Genomic DNA, 27884 nt, shown 5'->3' with positions numbered 1-27884 from the left:
ATTTCACTAGCAGCCGGCAGTGTTATAGTTTGGCTGGTCTCCCTGAGATCAGCGATCTGGTTTTCAATCTGTAAACTGACATTTCTGGGTTGTTGTTGCCCCTCATCATTATACAGCAGGGATGAAACTGTTTCCCTAACAGAGGCCTTTGTTTAGCTATTACATTGAGTACTTTGAAAGTAATTTCAGTCATTTTTATAAAAAAAAAAAAAACAGGTTTGCATGTGTTTGACTTCTGTTTTTAGTAAAAATACTAAACAAAATTACAGCAATACCTCGGTTCTCAAACCATTTGGTATTTGAACAAAATTTACCCCTGAAGTTTTACTTTGCACTCCAACCTTGTCTGGTATCTGAACAAAATCAGGGAAGATAATAGTTCTGCTGGCAGTTATTGAGGTGTTCAGGAACACCAAGGTTACAGGAGCAGGAATCCCCACAGCTGCTGCAGGAAACACCCTGTAAAGAAGCTGGGATTCCCCTCATTATGACTGGCCGGTTTGAATTTTACACCAGATCAGAAGCCTGGAAAGGGGTGTCAGGTGATGGGGCAGGCCGATGGGGGTGATCCTCACAGCTTGGGGAGTCGGCAGAGGTGGCGCCAGCGGCCGATGTAAGGGTGCCAGCTGCCTGCTCTTGCTTCTTCCGCCATAATGATGGGAATCCCAGCTCTAAGCAGGCATTCCCCAAACCCATTTAGAGTGGGGATTCCCATCATTATGATGGGAACCCCACTCCTTTACAGTAAGTGATGCAAAATAGTTCCCGATTGCTAGGGTGGAGGGTGGGTGCATGGATCCAGCAGCAGCTGGGCATGGATTCACAGTAGGAATATGTTCGAGAACGGAGGTATCACTGTAGTTTCAAATATCAGCTAATAGGCCAGTTTCAAAAGGTGCATTAAGTCTGTACATTTTGCAGGTCCGATGACATGAAGCGCAGTTTGGATCATCAGACCCACTGTCAGGCTGAAGGTAACATGTGTTTGTAATATGCGCTTGTAATGGTGCATTTGCACAGAGATTTATCTGACAGTTTTTTAAGCCAAAGCCAGGAACAGACTAAACAGGGAACAGGTGATAAAGACTGAGATTTTGAGATTTTTCCTCCTTTCAAATCCATTCCTGGCTTTAAAAATCTGTCAGATAAATCTCTTTGTGTAAACACACCATTAAACAGGCAGATAACCATTGAGTTAATCAGGAATAAAAACAAATAGCAACTCAAGGTAAAAATAACATTTATTATCAATAATCTGACATGGTTTACAATTATGCCTAAACAATATATACACTGAAGTGAGCAGCAAGATAGACTCCATCTTATAAAACTGTACAGTGGTTTTGGTATAATATGGAAGTTGTAATGGAGTTTTCTGGGACTTGGAAAGACTAGGGGGAAATTATTTAATGGGAAAAATATTATTTAGTCTCATTTGTTTCCTATTATCCTAAGGTCTGGTGCTATGACAGATCACTATATAAATATAATCCTTCTGTTCCTTGATGCCCGATGTTGGGCAGAGGAAGGGTCATGTACATTAGAAGGTTGGCTGGTCCCACCAACATTTTCTGATGGATTTGACCAGCTCAAAGCCATTAAACTATGTTGTCACAGGGACCTAACGAAGAACAATACACTAAAGGGTGGTCAGAGAAAGATGTAGAATTTTAGTTTCTACAGTTAAATCCCCTGCTCCATTCTTCCAAGACCCAGAAAACCCCTTTAATTGTATTACAGTTCATGATCAGTTCCGCAGCATTTGGCAGTATGACATCATGTATATTTCTTTCAAGTATATTTATTAGTCTTAGCTGAACCAAGATCATTTTCAGCAACTTGCTTGTAAACACAAAAGCCAAACATTATTCTTTAAAAAAAAAAACATAAAAGTTTATGTTCAAGAAATGGGTCCTGTTTAGGTTATAGACATATTGCACATTTTACTATGCAGAGACAGGGTAAAATAAATACTGGATCCCTAGGTGCCCAGTAAAAAGGGGATCTGTGAACTCCTCCAAATTATAACTGGCTCCATGCGAAAAACTGTACATGCTTGTAATACTTAAAGGGGTCTTTAGCTATTATTTTATGGATCAATGGGCCTAAAGCTTAAAAACTGTTAAAAACAAAGACCTTGTGACAACCCATCAGAGCTTACATTATTCCACAGCAGCTTTGCCAAGTACAGTTAACACACAAGGTCCAATGTATTCTGTAATGTGAAGGACCTACATAGGCAACTTGTGCTTGTCTGCTACTGAAACAGGCTAGAATATATAGAGAGCCATGAGTACATGAAAGTGAAACAGTGTACAACCTTCTGAGTCACAGTACAATAAGAACAGATGATACTCTATACTGGCACCTACATGATATAGGATGCAGCTTTTATACAACATACTTTAAATATATCTGACAGCTTCAAGTCACATTCTATATGGCTGGCACTGGTTAGAAGCTAAATGACTTGACAAGATATCAGCCAGTGCTGCTTGAGATTTGGATTCAGCGATTCATATTTTCTTACATTAAAGGGGTTTTCCAAGTAAACCAGACTGAATGCCTACCACAGATGGCTGGGTATCAGCATCCAGTCAGCCAGCTCTTTAGCACCCACAATACCATGGATGGGGTTATTCACTGTTTAGTGGTAGAGCCTGGTAATTGCAGCTCAGCTGTAGTTCACATGAATGGGGGCTGCACTGCTGTTACACATGACCACTACACAGTAATCTGAGCCTGTGGATAGGCCATCAATTTGTTTTACCTGGAAAACCAGTTTACAAAGAAAGCATCCCAGCTCACCACTTCACTCAGGACTTGGATGTGCTCAGATCAACTGCATGGCAAGGCAGCCCAGACAGAAACTGAAGGAATGGAAGTTGTCCAGCAACTTGAAGTTCCAATCAGAAACATCTTTATAGTAACATGAACACCCCCCCACAGTCCAACATGTTTCAGACACGCACTTCCTTAGTCATGGGATCATGACTAAGAACCTGTGTGTCTGAAACGTGTTGGATTAATCTTGTGGACTGTGTGCGGTGTGTTTGTGCAGATTGGAACTTTGCAGAGTTGCTAGACTCCTTCCATTACTTTGGAAAACACCTTTAAGTTACAACCACCAATGACCTATACAGCACAAAACCAAAGTCACCTTGAAAAATGATTCTTTGTGCACTAGAGGCTATGTACACATGCACAACCATTTTTATATCCTGAAAACTTTAAAATGAAAAATAAGGCAAGTTTCCAGAAGGTCTTATAATGGGCCTATTACACAAGACTATTATCCCAAAAGGCAGATAACGGCCTGTGGAATAGGGCTAGCGATCAGCCAAGAAAAGGGCAAATCCTTTATCAGCGGAACAGGTTATTTTTATCCACAAAAAAAGATTATATCTCCCCATGTAATAGGCGATGTGTGGCCAAAGGCAGATTACAGCAAAGGGCCATACAATCTAAACATTTTTTTAATAAGACCTATTGCACAGGTGCTTCATTTTATATGCAAAAAAAAAAAATAATAGATCTCAGTATCCAATGACACCAGTATGTGTTACCCTTGTGAATGCTTCTAATGCATTTTAATGAACAGCACAGCTAACTACATGAAATAATTATGGGCATCTATTGTTCACAGCCGGGCACGCATCAATCATTGGGAAATAAGCAGACAAAGCTATTTGTGACCATCTATTGCCTCCTGTCTTGAAGCACTGGATAAAGTAGTGTCTAGTGGTATTTAAAAAAAAAAAAAAAAAAAAAAAAAAAAAAAAAAAAAAAAAGGAATGCAAATGCTAGCAATAGAACCAAGAATAAAATATAGAACTGTAAACATAGCAGCTGGGTGTCAGGAATAAAACTTTAACCTCATTATCCTCCAGCTTTAAGCTATCAATGCAGAAAAAACAAAATAGGAGCGTTGCTTTAATAAATAAGGCTTTAAGGTAGCGGTCACACACAGCATCTTCACATTTGGAGGCTGAATATTCACAGAATCCAGGAACATTAACCATTTTCCTTGTCTCTACCACAAGTATTACTAATAACGTGACACAGGCTTTCCGTCCATGGTCTGCTGTGGACTCTGGAGACGTACTAGAAAGAAAAAAGTAGTTAGGTGAGTAGGCAGCTTCTTCTGTACGGCTAGGTTCACATCACATCACATGTTTTCCATTGACTTTTTTTTTTATTTCTTTAAATAATGTAAAAGGATTTTTTTTTTTTTTTTTTTTTTTTTTACATTTTGTAACGTACACCAAAACTGATACAGTGAGACGGATTGCCTAAGGCTGGGTTCACACTGCATTTTTGCAATCCATTTTTCATCCATTTTCTGCAAAAAAACCTGATGAAAAGGCATCCTTTTTAGCGTACACAAAAACATTGCCGACCATGTTTTTATGTATCCTAAAAAAACATGCATTTTGATCCATTTGATTTATTATTTTACAATAGAGTCAATGGAAAGATGGATCAAGACGGATGAACTCAAAGGCATCATTTTTTATTTTTAGAAAAAAACAAACAGATTGCAAAAACGCAGTGTGAACCCAGCTCAAGTCTCAATGTCACAGGCTGATAGTGGAGACATACCATTCTTGTTTAATCTGTTATATAGTCGATCACTGCTGAGTTTCCAGGTCCCTGAGTGAAGTGCAGGATGCGTTTTGTGTGTCTTATGAAGAGGGCGTTCATATTCTGGAGACTCCAGTTCTAACAGTCTATGTCCTTTAACATCCAGTGTCAAAGCGTCCTTAATTGGGGGCAAGAAAAAAAAAAAGTTCAATACGTGTAACTATAAAAACCAGAACACAATTCAAGAATCAGAACAGCCATTAAAGAAGAGGGAATTTGTAGCATACAGTGTCTATAAATGTATCAAGCAGGAGCTGAAATGGAATTTCTAATTTAAAAATGACAATTGTTTAAAGAGTAACTGTCATTTAAATGTCATAGAAAAAAAAGAAAAAAAAAAAAAAAGACCACTGGGTCCATCAAGTCTAGGGGTGTCAAACTCAGAACCTCCAGCTGTTGCAAAACTACAATTCCCATCATGCCTGGACATCCAAAGCTGTAGTTTTGTAACAGCTGGAGGGCCTGAGTTTGACACCAGTCATCCAGTCTTTAAGTATTTCCCTTCTTATAATCTTAGGATAGATATATGTTTATCCCAGGCATGTTTTACTTCTGTTATTGAAGATTTACCCAATACATCTGCTGGAAGTTTGTTCCAAGCATCTACTACTCTTTCAGTAAAGTAATATTTTCTCACAATGCTTCTGATCTTTGCCCCAACTAATGTCACTTTTCAGGAATCAATAAGTATGAATAGGACAAGTGATTTTAATAGGTTTTATTAAGCAAAATGGTTTCCTTCTGTACTCAAAAAGGACCAAATGACATCTATACATCTATTATCATACAGCCTGGGAATAGATCAAAGTATGTTTTTGGGGTATACCGGGCAGGGACGGACAATTTATGTTTGGAAAGTGTGTTAGGGGTTGCATTAGCATTAATGGTAGCCCCCTCCCGTGCCGTGCCACTCATAGTGAGTGGAGTCACTTTTGCAGCATCAACAAACTTGATCCACTAATACAGAGTCTCTGAGGGGGAAGGAGCTGGGACCAGTGTATAATGCTGTGAACCCTAAGCAGACACATGAGAGTAAATTAGAACGGCGACAGGATGCCTGGTGCTATTCATAGTCCGGAGCAGCAGAGTTGGCAGCTCATCCCAGTGCCCAGGGCACATGCAGATAGTTACTGGCTGCAGCACTCCTGACAAGTGACTTCCCAGAGAAGTCTTCGCTAATCACAGGCATTGTTAGCACCACTTAGCTGGTGGTGAGCCTCACACTCTCAATCTACATCACATATGAGCAGCACAGGAGGGGGCGGGCATCTCTGGCCACCCACTATGCATATTCATATATGCATAGTGAGCAGCAAAGGAGGGGGCGGGCCAAGCTGGTGCTCTTGGCCGTCGGCGACGCCCCAAATGCTCCTAAGCCCCTGATTAGTATAGGGGCAATTAGCAAAAAAACTACAGAATGCCAAGGAGAAGGGACAAATGATTAACAGCCCTGCAGGTATAAGGTAGAGCGCTTCTGGGGCATATCAGCAGGTTCAGTGGGCAGAACCTGCTAATACCTCTTTATGGTGCGTTCACACCTACAGGATCTGCAGCTGATTTCCTGCAGCAGATTTCATTTAAATAACTGAACACAGCATCAAATCTACTGCAGATCCTGTAGGTGTGAACGCACCCTTAAAGCGGCACTATCACTTATCAAAACTTTTGATCAGTCATCCAGAAACCCGCAAATGCTAAGACCATGTTAAGGTTACCTCAGAGAGATGGTCCTACACCGACACTGGCCTCTCTTAGGCTAATACAAAGCCTACAAAACTGGGCATGTAGGACCCATCTAATATCTAACCCACTTCAAGGTCAACTTTTGTTTTTTTCTTCTCCCTGGTTGAAGCGGTGAAATTAAGAAAAAAAAAACAGAAAGCTATTTGTTTTCATTTTGGGTAGTGGTGGTTGTGTTTACGCCATTCACCCTAAAGTAAAACTGACATGTTACCCATGTTCCTCAAATCAGTACAATTACGATTGGCAACTAATATAACTTTTTTTTTTTTTTTTACTTTATAAAATTAAAACCTTTAAAAAAAAAAAAAAAAAAAAAAATGTTTTTAAAATTGGTCCAATTTGTTTTTTGGTCTATGGGGCTGTGTGATTTTTTGTTCCACAATCTTTACTTTCTATCAGTAGCTTGCTTGTGAGTGGAAACTTTTGATGAATTTTTATTAAAATTTTTCTAGATGTGAAGTGACCACAAATTTACAATTTTGCCCTTTGGCGAGTTTTAACGCTTACACTGTTGACTGTGCGTGATCAGGAATGCAGTAATTTAGTAGTTCAGATGATTTCGCATGCTGCAATAGCAAATAAGTTTATTTTGAATTTATTAATTATAAAATGGGAAAAAGGGGTGATTTAAACTTTCATCATGAGATGGGATTTTTTTTATTAATGAATTTTTTTATTTATAAAACTTTTATGCTAACTACACTGACTTCTCAGAGGTCAATGCAATATATATGTACTGCATTGACCTATGGGATCAGTGCTCTATTGCTACGGGCTGCTGGATCCCACAGTAATTTAGCGCTGAGCTAGGATCAGCGTCATTGTGGCACTGAGGCCCGGCCTCCGCAAAAGCAGGAATCGCCACTCTGTGATCCAACCACTAGACACCAGGGAAGGCTTTTCTATAGACATTTAAATGCCACTGTCAGTTTTGACCACTGCATTTAAATGGTTGATTCGCCAGCTGCGGTGTTCAGCTACGCCGGCTAATAGCTGCGATCCCTGGCTGCCGATAGCAGCGGGGAGCCAAGCGGTTCAGAAGGGTCACAACCCGACCTCTGTCTGAACCCCCAGCACGTACCACTATGTGATGGAGCGGGAAGGGGTTAAAACACCCACAGGTTGCGCACCAAAGAAAAATCAACAAAAACATTTATGTCCAAATGGACACAATTTCTAATTCATGATTTTACTATAGAAGAGAGAGACTCTGTCATTAATCAATTTAAGGACACTGATTGGTATTGCATGGCCGCCCAAAAGGGAACTCTGGGAGCACTCCAAATATCTTAAGCTTTTCCCTTTCTCTGTTAAAGACAATTATCTCCATTCTATTGGTTGCATATTTGAATATCTGACATCTATACCATGTTTTAAGGTGATATTATAAATTACTGTTTTTCTACTTATGTTTTTGGTAAGACTATGTTGTATTGTATATGATAATATATCTTTTAAGGTTATTACAAAGGCTCATTGTATCTGTATGATATTGTAAACATACAATCCTTTGTTGCCTGTGAGCGACTTTCTTTTTGAATATGTAATGAATTTTCAATATGTATGTTCAAATATTACATAAGCCACTAATAAAATATTGTTTAAAAAAAAAAAAAAAAACACCCACAGAAGATGGGTGAAGTGCAAGCCAAAAAAAGGTAATCACTGCCCCACACCCACTTTTGGGTCATCCAGACATGTCAAAGATTTAGATTAAACCATGTCTCAGTTCAGACTCACTCTTCTAAATGCATGAACCATGCTGTGTTTCACTCTCCAGCCGGCTGCGAGGCTGGACTCATTCACTCCACGGACTATAATGTAGCAAATGAGTCTGATTTTGCAGAAGGCTGAAGAGTGGTGTGCGCCGCCACATGGGTCAATATTCCCAACACACATACCTTTGTTTTTATATGTTGAGATCCATTCTGATTTTCATAAACCTGTGTATCATTTTCTTTGTAAACTCCATCAGTGCCAACTCCATCCATCAAACTAGAGCCACACGTTTGGGTTGTGTATCCACTGTCCACCTTTACAGGAATAAACACAGAAAAATGAAGGAAATAAAAGTGTGCATAGTATAGGTAGATACCAACATGTTCAAAGTAGTCATAAACCAGTAACATCTAGGATAAAAGGGCTAGAAACAGACTAATAACTGCATCAGAGTTTGTAAGTTATGCTAATGTCTCCATTTGAACATCACAATATTCTCATCTCATCTGCCCGGAGCATTCCTAATGATGAGGAGGACGGGGAGGAGGGACAGAGGTTGTGTCAGGCTAATGCAGAGACATTCTAAGCCCCGGCCGTTGGGCAGGGGACTGCCAGTTTAAAGGGGTAGTGTGGCGCTAAATATTTATTAACAAAATAACACACATTACAAAGTTATACAATTTTGTAATGTGTGTTATGCATGTGAATGGCCCCCTTCCCAGTGTTCCCCCCACCCGGAAGTGTGGTGCATTATACTTACCGCATTTGTGTGACAATGACGACATCTTCGGAAGGCCGGCCGAACCGCTCCAGCTGCCCCCCCTCTGCGGCGTCATCAGCTGCTCAGGCGCGATTGGCTGAGCACAGTTATGCTCAGCCAATCGCGGCTAAGCAGCTGATGGCGCGGCAGAGGGGGGCCGGCATGAGGGACGGTTGGAGCGGTCGGCTGGCCTCCCGAAGATGTAGTCATTGTCACAAGATGGCAGCCGGGGGTTGACACGAATGTGGTGAGTATAATGCACCACACTTCCAAGGTGGGGGTGGAGGGGGGGGAAGGGAGGCCCATAGGAGATAGCGGCAGTCTGCTGCCACTGCTCCTGTTACACAGAGGTACGCAGCAGGCAGTCACTGTGCTGATCATTTTCCCTCAGCAAGCTGAAAGATCATGGTCAGCCAACATTGTGCATGTCAGCTGATCACGACCTCTCAACAAGCCCTATTACACCAAACGATTATCAGCCGTAACATTCGGTAATCGGCCAATTATGGCTGATAATTGCTTTGAGTAAAAGTGCCTTGAGTAAAAGTGCCTTAAGGTAACCTCTCAGACCTGTTACTGTATGGCCAAGTAGCTTATTATTTACAAATCCATGTAGTGCCCCTACTACACCTCCCTGCCTTCTTCCTGTACAACTTCCATCTGTCTATTACAGATCTATATACAACTCAGGTATAAAGTTGCATTAAGGAGTTGCTTTCCTAAAGAAAGTGTTTCATATTAGACCAGATGTATACAATACTGATCATAGCCCGCACAGAACATTACAGAATCTTCCGCAATGTTATTAGTAGTGATTTACTACACACGGAGGAGACATAGAAACAGACCAACATTATGCAGATTATTCATTTTATACATCTTTTACCAAGAAACAAAATCACATCACACATACAATCCTTGTTCTATACATGATATTGTGCACACAATGCATCATTATATACAATCGGCTGCACCACCAGAAATCAACTTACCAACCCAGGCACCAAATAGGACAGGGACCAGTGTAAGGTGCGATTGGACTAAATTGGTCACAGAGAGGCTTATTGGAGATTAACCGGTTAATTTATAACCAATTTATATTAAGTGAGTGTTTACATTATGTTCTGGCACCAAATTATATGTTTACATAAATGCTAGTTTCCCTATGTACAGCAGGGCTGTGGGGTCCATACTTTTATCAGTCCCCACTCCTTCATAAATGGGCAGTCAGACACCAGGGGAGCTATTATCACACTGGTGTAAAGTAGATCTGGCTCAGCAGCTTCTTTCTAATGTCCTGGGGGAATAAGGCAAAGATATAAAGCAGATTCTCCTGTGTGTGTGCAGCCAGTCTCCAGCCTCCATGTCCTGAACTCAAAACTAGACTAGATGGAGCAGGTGGTCTATTCTGCTGTCAATCTTCTAAGCTTCTAAGTGATCACCATACACAAAGATACACTGCTAACAATGCCAGATACAAATGATATAGAGGTTAGACATCAGCCAAGATTTATCAGCTCTGAATAATTGCGGCCCAACAGAAACTACCCGCTCAGCCAGTCAGTGACCACAGCTGTGTCCCGCCTCAGTGAGCAGTTACGCTGCACTGTGGGGGCATGGGGACAGGTAAATAGGACCTCTTTCTTATGATCCCACCACCCCCTATCCCCCTGGATTTTTCCCTATTGCACAGAATACCCCCTTATTTTCTGTCTCTCTCAAACACACATGCAGCCTGCTGCAGCCATAGCGCGTACGCGCACACACACACACACACACTAAAGAAAAACACAATCTTGTCCCGGAGAAAACACACCACATTGAGGACAGAGGTTACAACTACTTATGGCTTCTTCTTCTATATATTACACAGGATATCTTCAGATTACACTGTTGTTCATAAACAATCATCCAGCAACAGCACTGGCTCCCCCCTCACAATGGACTCTTCCAGCTCAGAAACAAATCTGCCAAATAGTGACCACCCATACCTAATAGGGCCAGTGCTTTATTACTGATATATGGAGGAAATGCTTCACCCTTTCGAACTAAATGTACAGGAGAGTGTTTTTTTTAATTTTTAGAAATCCTTAGATTAATAGAACATAAAATATATTGATTAGGAACATTGAAACATTAATAAAATTTAGAAGAGGAGCCAGCAGTCTTGGGAGAAAATCCAAATTCTTTTACTTTATCAGAGCTTCACTTTTAATACAGACTCGACAAGGTGGACTGACGTGTTTCAATCGCCACGTGATCTTATTCAGACTATGGTGATTGAAACGTGTCAGTCCACCTTGTCGAGTCTGTATTGCATGTAAAGCTCTGATAAAGTAAAAGAATTTGGATTTTATCCTGAGACTGCTGGCTCCTCTTCTACTGCTGGACACCGGGAGGGTGAATCTATGTAGGTATGATGAGCTGAACTTTTCTACCTACATTTAATAAAATTCAATTATAAATGATTATTTTTAAAGTTGGAGTTGGATTCGGTACATTTGTTCCAAATCCAAGTTAGACTAGCTCCAACTCCACAACCCTGGTGTAGAGTATGTTATCGAATTTTACTTGTTTTTGATAAATACCCATTTTATGACAACAGGGGTTAATCTGTGTTTGGCAAACAGAATGCACTGCTATTAACATGCCAGAAATCTACCTATTTTACTATGGACTTTTGATAATGTACTGATACACCATAAAATTACTGTAGTGTGCTGGATACCTGCTTCATAACGTGGGTATTTTCTACCACTGCCAGCATGGCACTGGATATGGTGAGCTGCAGCTCTTTCGCATTTATCCCAATGTGGATTGAAGTTATTAGACTACATAACAATCCTTATTACAGGTACTAAGCACAATGAAATTACCTGAATGCTGCTGTTGTCACAAGGGATTACACTACTCTCAGCTAAAGGAGACATACACATGTGAGAAGTCTCAACGCTGAATGTATTACCAGTCATGAAACTGGCCATTGGAGTGTTATTTCCTGCTGCATCCTTAACCCAAATCTGATCATCTTCAGTCTCCCCAGGATCCACCATTTCCACAGTATCATTCTCTTTCAGGTCCTCTGTAGCGTGTACCATCATCTGCTGTGTGCACAGCTTAGGAGATACGTTGCCCATGGAGTCCATGATGTGAGCATTGGGGGAGAAAGCACCCATGTTTTGCAGCTGCAACAAAACTCTGCCTTCAGGTAAGGACAAGGGCGTGGGTGGAGAGTTCTCCTTCTCCTCCTCCAAACGTTCAATGGTGAATGGTATCTGAAAAAGGGAAGTCCTATATTGTGCGTTCTCTCTGCAGGACTTGGTCTTAATCTGAAATATACTTCTGATGGGTGAGCAGCCTTCAATTAAAGGACTTGCAGTACAAGAGTTAACCATGGACTTGGAAGAAGAAAGAGTCTCTGGTGAGGGGAAAGACAGCTTCTTCTGTTCTGCAAATATATAGATGCATGCATGACATTTAAAAGTATAACCTCCAAAAAACAGCATATACAAACTAATATAAAAAAAAGGCTTTCAGGTTTCTTAAATAAAATAAAATTTGCGAAACTTAGCATGCTGTTGACATAATTTGGATGCTGAGATTTATTTTTGGTCATGATGATTGTTGGTGAAATTATGAAACTGCTATATAACATTACAGGTGTCGTGTATTGGAGACCATACGTAGAGCTGAGCTCATCAACATGAGTTCAGACAACCCAATTTTACATAAGGGTAATGATGCTTGTACTATTGTGACTGTGGTGCCAAGAAGAGATGAACAAATTTACAGTATTAACAAAGCAAATCTTTGGAAGTTGGCTGCCTTTTAACGCAGTGCCGCTCCAGGTACCATGAAAGCTAGATCCAGTCCCGGGAAACTGGGAGAAGTTTCCCAGGACTGGATTCAGCTTTACCAAGAACCCGGGCAGGAGCGGCACAGAGTTAAAAAGGCAGCAGGCGGATAAACCGACTGCTGAGCTAAGGAAGCGACTTGCTTTGTTATTACTGTAAATTTCTCATCTCTAGTCCCCAGATGTGCTTTTAGCAGTTGGATTCCTAAAATAATCGGTTAATTTAAGCTTTACATTTGACATGTTTGGATCTTGGTACTAAAGAGCCTCCCCAGGAGATGCACACCATCCCCTGACTTGCTGACTGATTTGACTTGTTGAGGGAGACCGCTCCATTAACCCTTTCCCGCATATGGACGTACCGGCACGTCCAAATCTGCATACAGTTCCTGCAGATGGACGTGCCGGTACGTCCACGGGATGACAGGGGCGCAGGAGCTGCACTCCTGTCATCCTCGGCGGGGCCCGGCTGTCAGTGATAGCCGGGCACCCGCCGCAACTGCCGAGATCTGTGCCGTGCCCGGATCCTGGCAGTTAACCCCTTAGTGGCCGCCGATACGGCGGTCACTAACGGGCCGGCGCTGTACTACATTTCATCTCCCCCCACCGTGAATCCACGGCGGGGGGAGATGAAATAAGTCAATCAGACCCCAGATCAGCCCCCCTAGTGGGCTGGTCACTAACCCTCTCCCTCCCCACGGCGGCCATCAGATCCAAGATGGCCGCCGCAATCACTGTGAACAGACTAATGTCTGTTCACAGTGATCAGAAAATAAAAATGAATGAAAGCCCCATGCTCTCCGCCACCGGAGAGCATGGGGCAGTCATCGGGACCCCCCCTGTGGGGTCCCGGTACAAGCGATCAGCGGTATATACTATATACCGCTGATCGCTTGTGCCATGTGGAACCCGGCACTTTTTATCCCCTGTCACCATCAATGATTGGTGACAGGGGATAAAAAGTGTCACTGTGCCCCCCCCCCCCCCCCCAAGTCGCCCCCCCACCCCCCCTGTCACCCTCGTCCCCCAGTCACCCCCCCCTTCCCCATATACTCACCTGCTCCTGGAGCTCCTTCCTCCTCGACGTCCAGGCTGGTTATGAAGTGCGCATGCGCTCCACAACCAGCCAGCTCTGAAAATTTAAAGTGACAGAGACCAATTTGGTCTCTGTCACTGAACTATGATTACTGTGATAGAAAATATCACAGTAATCATAGTAATACAGTGAAAATGAATGTATAAAATACAAAAAGTGACAAACATACAAAAAAATAAAAAACACACTTTTTATTATAGTAATAATTGCAGTTTACTCCCAAATTACCCTTAACCCCCCCCAGATTACCCGTAACTGCCCCAGGTTGTCCGTAATCACGCCAGATTGCACGCAACTCCCCAGATTACACGTAACCACCGCACGTTGCCCGTAACTACCGCACGTTGCCAGTGACCCCCTCCAGATTGTCCATAATCACCCCAAATTACATGTACCCACCCCAGATTACCTATAAACACTTCAGTTTATCCATAACAATGCCAGATTGTCTGTAACCCCCCCCCCCCAGGTTTCCCGTGACCACCCCAGGTTGCCGTAATCATGCCAGATTACATGTAACCCCCCCAGATTGCACGCAACCACAGCAGGTTGCCTCTGACCACCGCACGTTGCCACTGACCACTTCACCTTGCCTCTAACCACCCCAAATTGCCAATGACCGCCTCCAGATTGCCCGTAACCACGCCAGAGTACAGGTACCCACCTCAGATTACCTATGAGCACTTCAGTTAATCCGTAACCACCCCAGGTTGCCCGTAACCACCCCAGGTTGCCCGTAACCACCCCAGGTTGCCCGTAACCACCCCAGGTTGCCCGTAACCACCCCAGGTTGCCCGTAACCACCCCAGGTTGCCCGTAACCACCCCAGGTTGCCCGTAACCACCCCAGGTTGCCCGTAACCACCCCAGGTTGTCCGTATCCACCCCACATTGCCTGTAACCACCCCAGGTTGCCCGGGACCACCCCATGTTGACCGTATCCACCCCAGATTACCCATAAGCACCCCAGGTTGCCCGTAACCACCCCCAGATTACCTGGAACCACCCCAGACTGTCCGTAACCACCCCACGTTACCTGTAATCTCATTTTTTTTATTGTATTTTAGTAACTGCGCTATTCTAATAACTGTTACTAGCTGCGGTTTTGCTCCAGCAAATTGGCGCTCCTTCCCTTCTGAGCCCTGCTGTGTGCCCATACAGTGGTTTACGCCCACATATGGGGTATCGTTGTACTCAGGAGAACCTGCTTTACAGATTTTGTGGTACGTTTTTTCTCCTGTTTCTTGTGAAATTTAGAAATTTTAAACTAAATGAACATATTATTGGAAAAATTCGAGTTTTTCATTTTCACTAGCCAATTTTGAATACTTTCCTCCAATACCTGTTGGGTCAAAATTCTCACCACACACCAAGATGAATTCTTTAAGGGGTGCACTTTCCAAAATGGGGTGACTTATGGGGTGGGTTCACTCCACTGGCACTACAGGGGCTCTGCAAATGCACTTGGTGCTCAGAAACTTCTTCAGAAAAATCTGCACTGAAAATGCTAATTGGCGCTCCTTCCGTTCTGAGCCCTGCTGTGTGCCCATACAGTGGTTTATGCCCACATATGGGGTACCGTTCTACTCAGGAGAACCTGCGTTACAGATTTTGCGGTGAACTTTCTCTCCTGTTCCTCAAGAAATTTAGAAATTTCAAACTAAAGGAACACATTATTGGAAAAATTCGCGTTTTTCATTTTTACTGTCTACTTTTGAATACTTTCCTCTAATACCTGTGGGGTCAAAATGGTCACCACACCCCAAGATGAATTCTCTAAGGGGTGCACTTTCTAAAATGGGGTGACTTATGGGGAGATTTTACTTCGCTGGCACTACAGGGGAACTGCAAATGCACCTGGCGCTCAGAAACTTCTTCAGCAAAATCTGCATTGAAAATGCTAATTGGCGCTCCCTTTCTTCTGATCCTCGCTGTGTGCCCATACAGTGGTTTACGCCCACATATGGGGTACCGTTGTACTCAAGAGAATCTGCTTTATAAATTTTGTGGTAATTTTTTTCTCTTGTTCCTCGTGAAATTGAGAAATTTCAAACTAAACGAACATATTATTGGAAAAATTCGAGTTTTTCATTTTTACGGTCTAATTTTGAATACTTTCCTCTAACACCTGTGGGGTCAAAATGCTCATCCTACCCCAAGATGAATTCTTTGAGTTGTGTACTTTCCAAAATGGGGTGACTTTTGGGGGGGTTCTATTCTGCTGACACTACAGGGGCACTGCAAACGCACCTGGTGCTCAGAAACTTCTTCAGCAAAATCTGCATTGGAAAAGCTAATTGGCGCTCCCTTCCTTCTGAGCCCCGCTGTGTGCCCATACAGTGGTTTACGCCCACATATGGGGCACCGTTGTACTCATGAGAACCTGTGTTACAAATTTTGGGGTGCTTTTTCTCTCATGTTCCTTTTGAAAATTAGAAACTTTACTCTAAACGTATATATTATTGGAAAATTTTAATTTTCCATTTTTTTACGGCCTAATAGTGAATACTTTGCTCCTGCCCCTGTAGGGTTAAAATGCTCATTATACCCCTAGATTAATTCTTTAAGGTGTGAAGTTTCCAAAATGGGGTCACTTAATGGGGTTTCCAGTATACAAGCCTCCTAAATCAACTTAAGAAAAGAACTGGTCCCTAAAAAAATCAGTTTTGGAAACTTTCACGAAAATGAGGTAATTTTCTGATAAATTTCTAAGCCCCGTAACACCCTAAAAAATTAAAATATGTTTATGAAATGAAGCCAGAATAAAGAGGACATATCGGTAATGTGACTTAGTAACTAATTTATGTGCTACGACTTTCTTTTTTTAGAAGCAGAGAATTTCAAAGTTCATAAAATGCTAATTTTAAATTTTTCATGATATTTTGATGTTTTTCACAAAAAACACACAAAGTAGTGACCAAATTTTGCCACTAATATAAAGTGCCATATGTGACAAAAAAATAATCTCAGAATCGCTAGCATATGTTAAAGCATCACTGAGCTATGAGCGCATAAAGTGAGACAGGTCAGATTTTGAAAAATGAGCCTGGTCATTAAGGCCCAAATAGGCTTAGTCTTGAAGGGGTTAAAAACTACACTAAAAATAGTCTCAAGTGTTTAACAGGTAAAAAAATGAATGTACTGTAGTTTTACAAAATACTCAACTGAAAGTTCCAGCAACAAAACTAGAATATAAATGTATAGTAAAAAAAAAAAAACTAAATACTATTACTAATAACCTCGAGAAAGACAAGCCACTGGCTCACCTGCCATTGGAGTTTGTCCCAGTCCAGAAGAAATAGGGGAGAATGATGGTGACATCTCTCTCAGAGGTGATTTTTCAAAGAATGTAGGACTTGCTACGCTCCCCAGGCTATATGCTCTTCGTCCACCTTGGATTGGGCTAGATGAAAACTGACCCTTATTTCAAGAAGGAAAGAAAATAGAGCAGGTCTGAGTATATTGAACAGATTTACAACCAGTTTGAAATAAACAGAAGTTATGAAGAAATCTTCACCCACAATCAAATATGAATCTAGGTAAACCTAAGAACTGGGGGGAGCCTAAGCACCAACCCCCTTTCTCCTATTAGAATTAAAGGGGGAGGTAGGAATCTCCCCATACATAGCAATAAGTCTGTAAATATATCAGCGCTGTGAGAACTGTACTTTACAAGGCATGCTCTGCTCACGTCACCAGCACCCTGGGCAGAGATGGCTAACAAGCAGACTTGCTATATAAGAAAATTCAGAAGATGTTTGCTGACATTTACTCTTTAATAAAAATGCCATATAAAACAAAAAAGGATAAACAAAATTTTATAAAAGATAATTACCGAACTCGGCGTCTGCATAGGACTCCTACAACGGACAGGAGAAAGATCAATAGAGCAAAGAACACCTAGAGAGGCTGGAGGGGCCTCATATGATCCAGGAGGAGGAGGAGAGCTTGGGGATGAACACTCTGATCCATTGCACTGTCCATCCAAGAATAATTTTCTTCTAAGAGACGAGGAGCTCAAGTTTTCTTGGGATTGATCTGCGTTTTCCTCTGCCCGAAAATATTCACCTTTAACAAAATAATAGATTTTACGACATAGTAATTCAATTCAGTTGATAACCTTACAATATGTACATCCAAAAGCAGAGGTGGCAGAAAATAGTGAACCCATGGCCTCTCCTGACCTGTCTGCTTTAGTAAATACTTGTACCAACATCTCTTCCTAAAAGTTGAGTTGCGTTGTATATGCACAGGATCTAAAACCTTTCCTGTGTGTTGCACTGCAGTTCTTTCTGAGCCCTGTGGCGGGGTCCTGTCATGACGCTACAAGTGATTTCTCCCATCTCCATGTTACCAACTGGGGGATACTACGAGCTTATGGTCTAGAACTGTATGCACTGCAGGATAAAATGCTTAGGTTGCATAAAACAGAACGTAATTAATGGGAATAAGTGTCCTAGTTATTATAGCAACACAAGGTTCACAAAAAAAAGCTAATAGTCAGGTAGACTTCAATAAACAGTATATAGTCCATAAGAGAACTTGTATGGCATACCACCAACCCAACAACGCTGAAAATCAACACAGGATACAGACAGCATACAGGAGCAATGCAGCACCTCAGTAGCCCACCTTAGTTTTGTACAAATGCAAATGAGTAAATATAAAATATATATTACATACACACACATACATACATACTGTATATATTAAACTGTAACAGGGACAAGTCAAAAGGTTTTGATCTGTCGTGACCCCTATTGATCGAGGATACAAGCGTCCCGCACTAATGCTCTCAGTATCCCTTACCTTTTATTTCCTGACTCTATTACATGTTTCTAGAAACAAATATCAGATTAATGACAAGAGCTAGAAGACTAAATGCTCCAGAACTGTTTCCAGGGGAATGCACATATTTAGTAAAACAGACAAGCCAGGACACTTGGTACACTTAATGCTGACTTAAAGTGACACTGTCACCCCCTTTGTGCATTATGACTTTTCTACAAAGGTGTAAAGGGTAAATTTAGCGGTTTTCATACCTTATTTCATATCATACGTCATGGTGCTTGTTCAAGTAACAAGTGTCCTTTTTATCAACTGCAGATTGTATTAAGTGGGCGTGGCCTCGTGGGTTTAGTGTCACTTAGCCCCGCCCACAACGGCACCGTCGGCACCGCCCCCTTGACACCCATTGGTTGGCCGACGTAAAGGGGGTGGGGTCTAGACCTTTCAGCCAGCCTGTTCCAATGGCCAGCGAGGGGGCGGGGCCAATTGTGATGTTGTGGGCGGGGCTAAGTGGCGCTATTGCCTCGAGGCCCCACCCACTTAACACAATCTGCAGTTGATAAAAAATGACTTTACTGGAACAAGCACCATGACGTATGATGTAAAATAAGGTATGAAAACCGCTAAATTTACCCTTTACACCTGTGTAGCAATGTCAGAATGCAAAAAGGAGGTGACAGTGTCACTTTAATGTCCCTTCATACAGGCAGATTCTTGCCTGATGCGAGTGTCCCTTTAAGCGCACCTCATTAACAACTTACCTAGAACTTTTTCCATGTCAAAGTCGACTGGTAATGATAACTGTGTCTGGCATGCAACTACGAAAAGATGCAGAAAAATATAAAGGTAAAACAGGTTTTAAGGATAAAGATGAAAATGTGTAGTGAATAAAAGTGGTAAAACCTATATCCAGTAAATAAAGTGTAAGCTATAATGAGAAAAGATGTAGTTACACTTTAAACAGTTCTTGCCATCACAAGCATAACTTATAATCTCAAAAGGTTGTATAGCCGCCACTGTGTAGGCTTATACAGTCTACAATGCTAGATTTTATTTTTTTGCCAAGGAGATTTTAATGTGATTTGGAAGCTATTGCCGTTGCCCCTGCTCCCCCAAGAGTCCCATAAAAGATAAAGAAGCAATAGTATTTGATTATTATTTACTACATATTTTGTGAATGGTTTTTCATTTTATAGTAGGAGCAGTGCGTATATGAAGTGCAACAGCTTTCTACTAGTTAGTTTATTCCTTGTGCAGCCAAGTGCAGAATTCCCAAGGAGCCTCAGTACAGGCAGTGTTTATTACTGTGGTTAACAGGATATACAGAATTCTTTACAGAGAACTACAGGTCTGGATAGATGAATTATTCCATTGCCGGGGGAACATGAATCAAAATAAGTGTAAAAAGAGAACTAAGGCAAAAGCAAAAAATCCAGTGCAGGTGGGGAGGGGGTCAATGCGGGAACATAATAAAGAATCTACAGCTGCTTGTCCCTGTGCCCCCTCAGCGCTGAGTCACAAGCCCACTGACTGTTGATCAGGGCCCAGTTTCCCCTAGATTTTAGTGTCATCACAGCCTGGGGGAAACTGCCCATTCAGCCACTCAATGACTTCAGTGGTGTCCTGCTCCAGTCACTGACTGGCTGAACAGGCAATTCCTAAGCCGGGTCATGATGTCGCAGGAAGACAGTGGTGGCGCATGCAGCACTGCGGGGATGAGCAAGTATAGATTCCTTAATATGTTTGCGTACCCCCTAGTTTTTGCCAAAGTTCTCCTTTAACAAGTAAAAAAAATGCAAGGTATGTACCTGTGCTCTTCCCAAGGGTTACAGCTTGCTCTCTTGCAAGAGGCGATTCATTCATATCAACACCTACAACATACAGAAAATTTCATTTACATTTCATACCAAAAGCTAACTTTTGAGGCCTGGTGGGGGACATCACTGCAACTTTTTTTTTTTTTAAAGCAAGTTTCATTATCTAAATATATAGAAGATTCCAGAGAACACCTTCAACCTCTGAACTACCCATGACATACCTATACATTGTGATGGTGTTAGGGAGAGCCCTCTAGATACTGTTACTGTGAAAGTTGATAGCAACAGCTTGAAAAACTAGAAACCAGGGGTTCAGGGGTTAGATTAGCTCCCCCAACATGATCGTGGGGAGCCAATCCATTGTCATGGCAGCCTGAGGCCTTTACTAGGCCTCTGTGGCTTCCATAAGTGGTCTGCTATTACAGCACAGATCCATGTCAGTGTTTACACTCAGGAAATACTGATCAGGAAGCCTTTCAGGAGACTTCAGGAAATAGTCAGTCCTTCCTGACTGTAAAAAACTGGGGGAGAAAAATAATTAAACACCATACTTAAATGCTGTACAGCTGCATTGATGCTCTCCTACGACATCACTTTTACACTGCAGTGCTGGGGGAAGGAAGCGGTCTCATATCGCCAGAGATATAATACTGCTTCAGGTCAGAAGAGTGCGTGACAGGGCAGGCAGCCAATGGCTCCTCACCCTGTCAAACACTGTGCCACATTTATCTGCATGCGCATCTGATTAGTAACTCAAAGTTAAACACTTGCCTGGGTGCCGATGCTGGCCCTGTCTGGTAGGCAGCGCATCCAGGTCTGTCTGGAATTTTGGATGCTCCCATAAACCTATAGTTCTATTGGGCATCCATGTCGGAATTCCAGACAAAAATAGCATGTGTTCTATAATGTCCGGACCCATTTCCCAGCACGGACATCCCTCAGGAAAAAGCCTGAATAGCTTCCTTGCCCAATAAAACCCTATGGATCAGGAAATCTATCTGGATTTCCTGATAAGAAATCCAGATTTTCCCAATGTGTACATAGGGCCTTAAAATTAGCCATCATACAGCACCCAGTTTGTAAAGGGTAATTCGAAGCCCTGCACATAAGTGGTTACCCACCCTTTAAAAAAAAACTTTAAATAGGAGACCTAATGTCATAAAATATGAACTCTTTCGTACCTGCCCAAACCAGTGTAGAAGGTCCAGCCATCCTTAGTGGACATGTGCCATAATAATGATGCCAGTAGTACTACAAGTGACTGCTGAGGCCACTGACTGGCTGCAGTGGTCACATGACAGCCAACAGTGAACAGATTGAGGCCGCCACTGGGGATTCTGTGCTGGATTGCCGTGGGATCTAGCTATAGAGTAAAGTGTATACCCCTTACTCCATGCCAATATGTACTTTTCTAAACAGAGGCGACCAAAAGGTTGTTGCTTACAGCAATTTTACTGTTAAAAATCTGGGGATCTGGGGTGTGAGGACTCTTTATCCTTATTCCGCTTCTGCTACTCCATCATAACTGTAGTGTATATGCGTACTGCTGGGTTAGGGCTGGGCGGTATACCGCAAAAGTACTGATATCGTCACTGGCGTCGGTTAACCGACTTCAACTTATCAACCTGTCAGAGCCCCACGCACACACACGAGCTGCCCAGCACGAGCGCTGCACGTCATGTGCAGGGACGCCGTATCGGTGTGGGAGCTGGAGGAGCCTATATGACCCCCCTGTGTATACACATCCTGTAGAGGCTGTATACCTGTATATACACATCCAGGTCTCTGCTGAGACCCCTAATAATGACAAATAGTAATAATGATAATAGACTAACCATGGTTGCTGTTCAGTTCTTTTTCACTTTTTCTAATAAAAATATCGCCAGTTTGGCATGGCAAGTGGGTGTGGTTTGCTAAAAGGGGCGTCATAATTATCGTTGAATTATTGTTACCGCGGCTACATGTGCAATAAACCGCGATATTGATTTAGGCCAATATTGCCCAGCCCTATGCTGGGTTATAACCTGACCTTGGATATTCCAGTACACCCCACAGTTTCACTTTGTCAGTATAACTTGTGAAGCATAAAACAGATCAGCCACTTAAGAAAACTTACATTTTGTGGAATGAAACTGAGCACCTTGCTTTCCTTCATGTTGTGTCCAAGGTGATGGAACAATGGTCCTTTTAGTAAAAAACTAAAACCAAAGAAGAAAATCAGCAGTGAACACAATGACAGCCATGTAACAGACAGTTCCTGACCTCATTTGGATAAATGAATATTGTTCCAGCTTAAAGTACATTTCAATTAGTTACCTCTTCAATAGCCTTTTGCCTTCTCTCTTCTATTTCCTTATCTAGCCTAAATGAGTAACACACAAAACAAAGTCAGAATGGTGCATTCCTATTGAGAGTATTACAGGCTTGCCAAGTTCTACAGGTTATCCCTACACAATTAAGGCAAGACACCACAATAAAATAAAAAAAAAAATGATAATTTTTGTAGCAGCTTAAAAAAAAAATATTTTTCAATCAAGATTAGAAGCAGCGATCACAGTATAATCGAATGCCCAGTCTATTCTCACCCATACATAGCAGAAATCAGAGGACATCATCTCTTCTCAATATGTTTAAAGGGAACCAATCACGCCGAAAATCCATCTTAAGATAAGGAAACGTGATGTCAGCGCGCCGCCGACGTGAAACGCAAGCCGCCGGGTCCCGTGGATGGAAGGCAGACCTCAAGCACGCCCCTCTGGGCGTGATTACAGCCATTACAGACACCCAGGACCTGTGACTGATTCTGCCCACCTTGACTAAATCCGCCCACCGTGACTACTTGCCAGAAATTTACATACATCGCGGGACTTCTTCAAAGTAAGATTACTGACTGATGGAGGGGAGCACGGAGGTTACAGGGGGATGTTTAGGAAACGTGCTAGGTGATGTGCCAGCACGTTTCCTTATCTTAAGATGGATTTTCGGCGTGATTGGTTCCCTTTAACTGCTTGAGAAAGACTAAGTATTTTCGGGCCAAAACGTCACAATTTATTTAATGCAACATGGCCAAATAAAGCTGAACTAATTAAGAAGAGATGCTGTCCTCCAATTTCTACTACGTACATATATTAATACAACTATACTACGTACATATATTAATACAACTATACGACTTCTGATTTCTGAACCCATTCCTCAAGTGCCCTAGATTCAGCTCAACAATATAGGATTCCTGCCACCCTCTGCTCTCCCTCTGGATCTGCAGTGGTGATCAAGCATACATTGTGGAAGGATACCAGAGCTTTGTACTTGGCAGTATGAACACTGCCATGCCACTCAGACACGGGTGTCATAAATTATAGGGGTCCCAGTGGTCGGACCACCCGGCATCAGACACTTGTTACAGTGGACACTTTACCTCTATTCTGTACATAGTTAATAAGAGGCAAAAGACCTGTAAAGGGCCTTTTACACTGAGGGCCAATTATCGTCAATGTGCAAGAAATGCTCCTGCGGCTGATAATGGGGAAAACACCCGATCCTGACTGCATCTTTAGAGCGGGTTTCAAAATTATTGGTATCAAACGCACATCTCCCTGTGTAAGCAATAGATGTGGGGCCAATAGCAAGAGAGAAACGGACAGCATGGATATTGGCTTGTGTGCTATGAAATCTGGCAGCCCTGATATATGCTTATTCATGCTTTCCATTTCCCTTTTGCTATCGATCGTACATCTCCTGTGTGGCCGATAAGAATACATTTTAAAGCCTGCTGTAAAGATGAGATTAGCCGAGAATCTGGCATTTTCACGATCCTTGGCTGATCGCTGTCATACAGCAGAGCTGATGGTAAGCACGCACTGCAGATGTGATCTTCACCTGGAAACTGGCAGCACGGCAAACGATATAGAGATCACTTGTGCAGCCTGCCTGATTACTGTGCCATGTAAAGGCACTGCAAATGAGCACTGATCTTACTTATTGGCGCCCAAGAAATCTATCCAAGTAAAATGACCCCAAGTTAATCACTGGAAACTAGAATTTGCTATAAATTATCCCTATCAGTGGCACATGTCTGAGAATTACTGGGTACAGCGAGAACAGGCAGCACTGACAACATGGTAAAGGGTTTGACTAATGTAACCTATGCACCCTAGTATGTCTCTTACATTCATCCTCATTCCCATGCAGGTAGTTGTGCCTGGTAAGCCATTAGAAGCATCGGGAGAATAGCTGCCGCCCGTCCAAAACACAATCCAGCCACTTCTGCACAGCAATCTGGGGGTGGATTGCCACACGAAGGGCAGGGCTACAGCCCCTAGCCGGCACATCCCTCTAATGATATCAATGGAGGGTGGCGGAGGGCAGATTGGTGCTCAGAAAGGCAGTAGCTAAACCCCCAGTGCTCCTAACAGCTTACAGAGCACACACACCATGACCCTACTCTGAACCATGCTGCTCGTGGCTACTGTCAGCAGCCGGGGACTGCGGCAATTAGCTAACATGGCTGATCGCGTTCAAGGAGGTGATATGTGCTATATAATGGGCTGGGAGTCAGCGCCGCAATGATACTGATCCTGGCTCCAGCAGCCCATAGTAATTGAGTTTAGATTACAGATCAATGCAGTACATAGTTACTGCATTGATCTCTATGTAAAATCAGTTTACTGTAGAAAAAGTTAATGCAGTTAAAAAAAAAAATTAATAAAAAAAAAAAAAAATCCTATAAAAGTTTAAAAGTTAAAACTAAATAAAAAAATAAACATATTTGGTATGGCCATGTGCGGAATCGCCCAAACTATTTAAACAAATATTATGGAATGTAAATTATGTCATTCCTGATCGTATTCCTTTTGGTGTAAGCGCAAAACTGCTGATTTTTGGTCATATCAAATAGAGATTAATTGTAATAAAAAAAAAAAAAAAAAGTGATCAAAAAAGTTGCATATATGCAAGCAAGCTACCAATAGAAAGAACAGATAAGTGTGCAAAATATTTCACATCACACAGCCCCATAGACCCCGCCAAAAATAAAATCTTTATAAGGTTGGTAACAGAGCAACAGTAAAAACATTTAGGGGGGGATTTATCAAACATGGTGTAAAGTGACACTGGCTCAGTTGCCCCTAGCAAACAGATTCTACCTTTCATTCCTCACAGACTCTTTGGAAAATGAGAGGTGGAATCTGATTGGTTGCTGGGGGCCACTTTACACTGTTTGATAAATCTCCCCCATAGCTTTTTTTTTTTTTTTTTTTTTAAATAAAGATTTTAAGTTTTTAAAGACAGTCAGTAAAAATAACATGTCAGTTTTACCATAGGGCGAACGGTATATACGCCGGTACCCTGGGAGACGCTGCTCGTTTCCTAGTGGCGCTGCATCCTGAATCTATAGGACGCAGCTTTGAGCTATATAAGCACAATTGTGCTGATCGGTTCCCTTTAAAGAGCTTGTGTCATTAAGCAAAGTTGATAAATAAATACCTACACACAATGTGCAATTTTGAGTAAAGTAACTTATATCCCTGTATCATACCCCTCATGGATGTAATCTCTTCCTGGTTTCCTCTATGAACTTTGACCCTGTTGCAGACTTTCCCACAATCCCTCTTGCTTGCAGGTTAAAGGGGTTATCCAGCACTACAAAAACATGGCCACTTTCTTCCAGAGACAGACCCACTCTTGTCTCCAGCTTGGGCGGGGTTTTGCTGCTCAGTTCCATTGAAGTGAATGGAGCTTAATTGCAAACCGCACCTGAACTGGAGACAAGAGTCGTTTTGTCTCTGAAAGAAAGTGGCCATGTTTTTGTAGCACTGAATAACCCCTTTAAGCGGGGACTAACTGCCAGTACTTCCTGGAGATTTCAGATGAATTGAGCATGCCTGACCTTTAGTGGGTTGTAACCAAAGGCAACAGGTCATCAAAACAAAGCAGGCACATGGTGGGTTAGTAGTTTTCTCTCTCTCCAGCAGCACATTTTCAGAAATGCTTGTAAATTTGAAATATACTTCATTTCACATAATGCATCAGTTTAGACTTAGTTTTCTTAGGCTGCATTCCCACGTTCCGTGATCCGTCAGGAATGCATGTACCGGAGTCCCCCCGCGCCCGGACAGCATCTGTAATTAGATGCAGGGAGCGGGGGAGACTGTATTCATAAGCGCCGCGTTGTAGTAACAGCACCGCACGGCTGATTCATTACAGCGCGGCGCTTATGAATACAGTCTCCCCCGCTCCCAGCATCTAATTACAGATGCTGTCCGGGCGCGGGGGGACTCCGGTACATGCATTCCACGTCCGTGATCCGTCAGGATCACGGAACGTGGGAATGCAGCCTTAATGTCACAACCTCTTTAGATTTTTTATTTTTTTTTACAAGAAAGGTGATAACCTAACTTACTTGGCATGGCTTAAATACAAAGCCTGTCGATGAATGTCCTCAGGGTCGATGTCAACAGGGTTTATTGCAGCGAGCTGATCAATTGACCATCTAAACTGTCGCGGAGTCTAAAAGAAAAAGAAAGCTATAAAATACAACATATTTTAAACCAATTATCCAAAACAGTAGTAAATAAGACAGCCTATTTCGCCATTAACTACTAATGGTGCGTTTACACAGACAGATTTATCTGACAGATTTTTTAAGCCAAAGCCAAGAATGGATTTGAAAAGAGGAGTAATGTCAGTCTTTGCTTTATGACCTGTTCCCTGTGTATAGTCTGTTCCTGGCTTTGGCTTCAAAGATCTGTCAGATAAATCTCTGTGTAAACACACCATAAGGCATATGAACTCATGGTACTAATGAGATATATGAGCCTGGATTCACCACACCTATCCTCAGATGCCATGTGTCTTTCTCTACGAGACCTGATACATTTCAGCAGCTCTGACAGACCTGAACTGTCCTTGGATTACATGGATGGCCATCTAGTCAAATGTATGGCTGCCTGCAACTTCTGCTCATAACAGCGGATCACCAGAGGTTTACAAATTTAGGGTGGGTTCACACTACGGAATTCTCGCGGACAATGTCCGCGGAATTCCGTCAGCTGTCCGCCCGCACATTTGGGCGCCTTTCCACCGGCCCCATAGACACCATTCTATGGGCCAGCGTATTCCGCTATACGCTGAAAGAAGTGTCATGTCACTTCTTTTAGCGGATCGCGGAATACGCCGGCCCATAGAATGGTGTCTATGGAGCCGGCGGAAAAGCGCGTGCCCGTGCAGGCGGACAGCTGACGTAATTCCGCGGACAGTGCTGCCGTGCACCGATTGGCTGAGCGGGACCGGAGTCGGGAGCCTCACATACAGCCGCGTCACTGAGCAGGTAATGTATGCTCTCGGCGGTGGGCTGCGGGGCATTAACGCACATACTCACAGTGGGATGTCAATTTGATTCAAAAAAGTAAAAAAAGAAACTCACTGAGCAAAAACCCTTGACCGTGTCATTTACTTTATCATTATT

The 27884-nt window shown here is 42.4% G+C and overlaps 1 protein-coding gene across 3 annotated transcripts in view; it reads right to left on the bottom strand.

Annotated features, from left to right (window-relative positions):
• Nucleotides 1-3782: 3782 nt before the first annotated feature.
• The window catches only part of BORA (BORA aurora kinase A activator), a 34470-nt gene continuing 10368 nt past the window's right edge, over nucleotides 3783-27884 (bottom strand). For all 3 annotated transcript variants that reach the window (XM_069970608.1, XM_069970607.1, XM_069970609.1), the window contains exons 3-13: nucleotides 26820-26926; nucleotides 22736-22781; nucleotides 22536-22617; nucleotides 20411-20473; nucleotides 19364-19420; nucleotides 17650-17882; nucleotides 17081-17234; nucleotides 11743-12314; nucleotides 8289-8420; nucleotides 4603-4762; nucleotides 3783-4104 (exon numbers count right to left, since the gene is read on the bottom strand). In XM_069970608.1, the coding sequence (XP_069826709.1) occupies nucleotides 4049-4104; nucleotides 4603-4762; nucleotides 8289-8420; nucleotides 11743-12314; nucleotides 17081-17234; nucleotides 17650-17882; nucleotides 19364-19420; nucleotides 20411-20473; nucleotides 22536-22617; nucleotides 22736-22781; nucleotides 26820-26926 (1662 nt within the window). In that variant the 3' untranslated portion in view covers nucleotides 3783-4048. The remainder of the gene's footprint in view (nucleotides 4105-4602; nucleotides 4763-8288; nucleotides 8421-11742; nucleotides 12315-17080; nucleotides 17235-17649; nucleotides 17883-19363; nucleotides 19421-20410; nucleotides 20474-22535; nucleotides 22618-22735; nucleotides 22782-26819; nucleotides 26927-27884) is intronic.

Source organism: Dendropsophus ebraccatus, chromosome 5 (assembly GCF_027789765.1).
Source record: "Dendropsophus ebraccatus isolate aDenEbr1 chromosome 5, aDenEbr1.pat, whole genome shotgun sequence".
Classification (NCBI taxonomy): Eukaryota; Metazoa; Chordata; class Amphibia; order Anura; family Hylidae; genus Dendropsophus; species Dendropsophus ebraccatus.
Note: the sequence above shows the minus strand (reverse complement) of the source record. Positions and strands in the feature narration are given on the sequence as shown.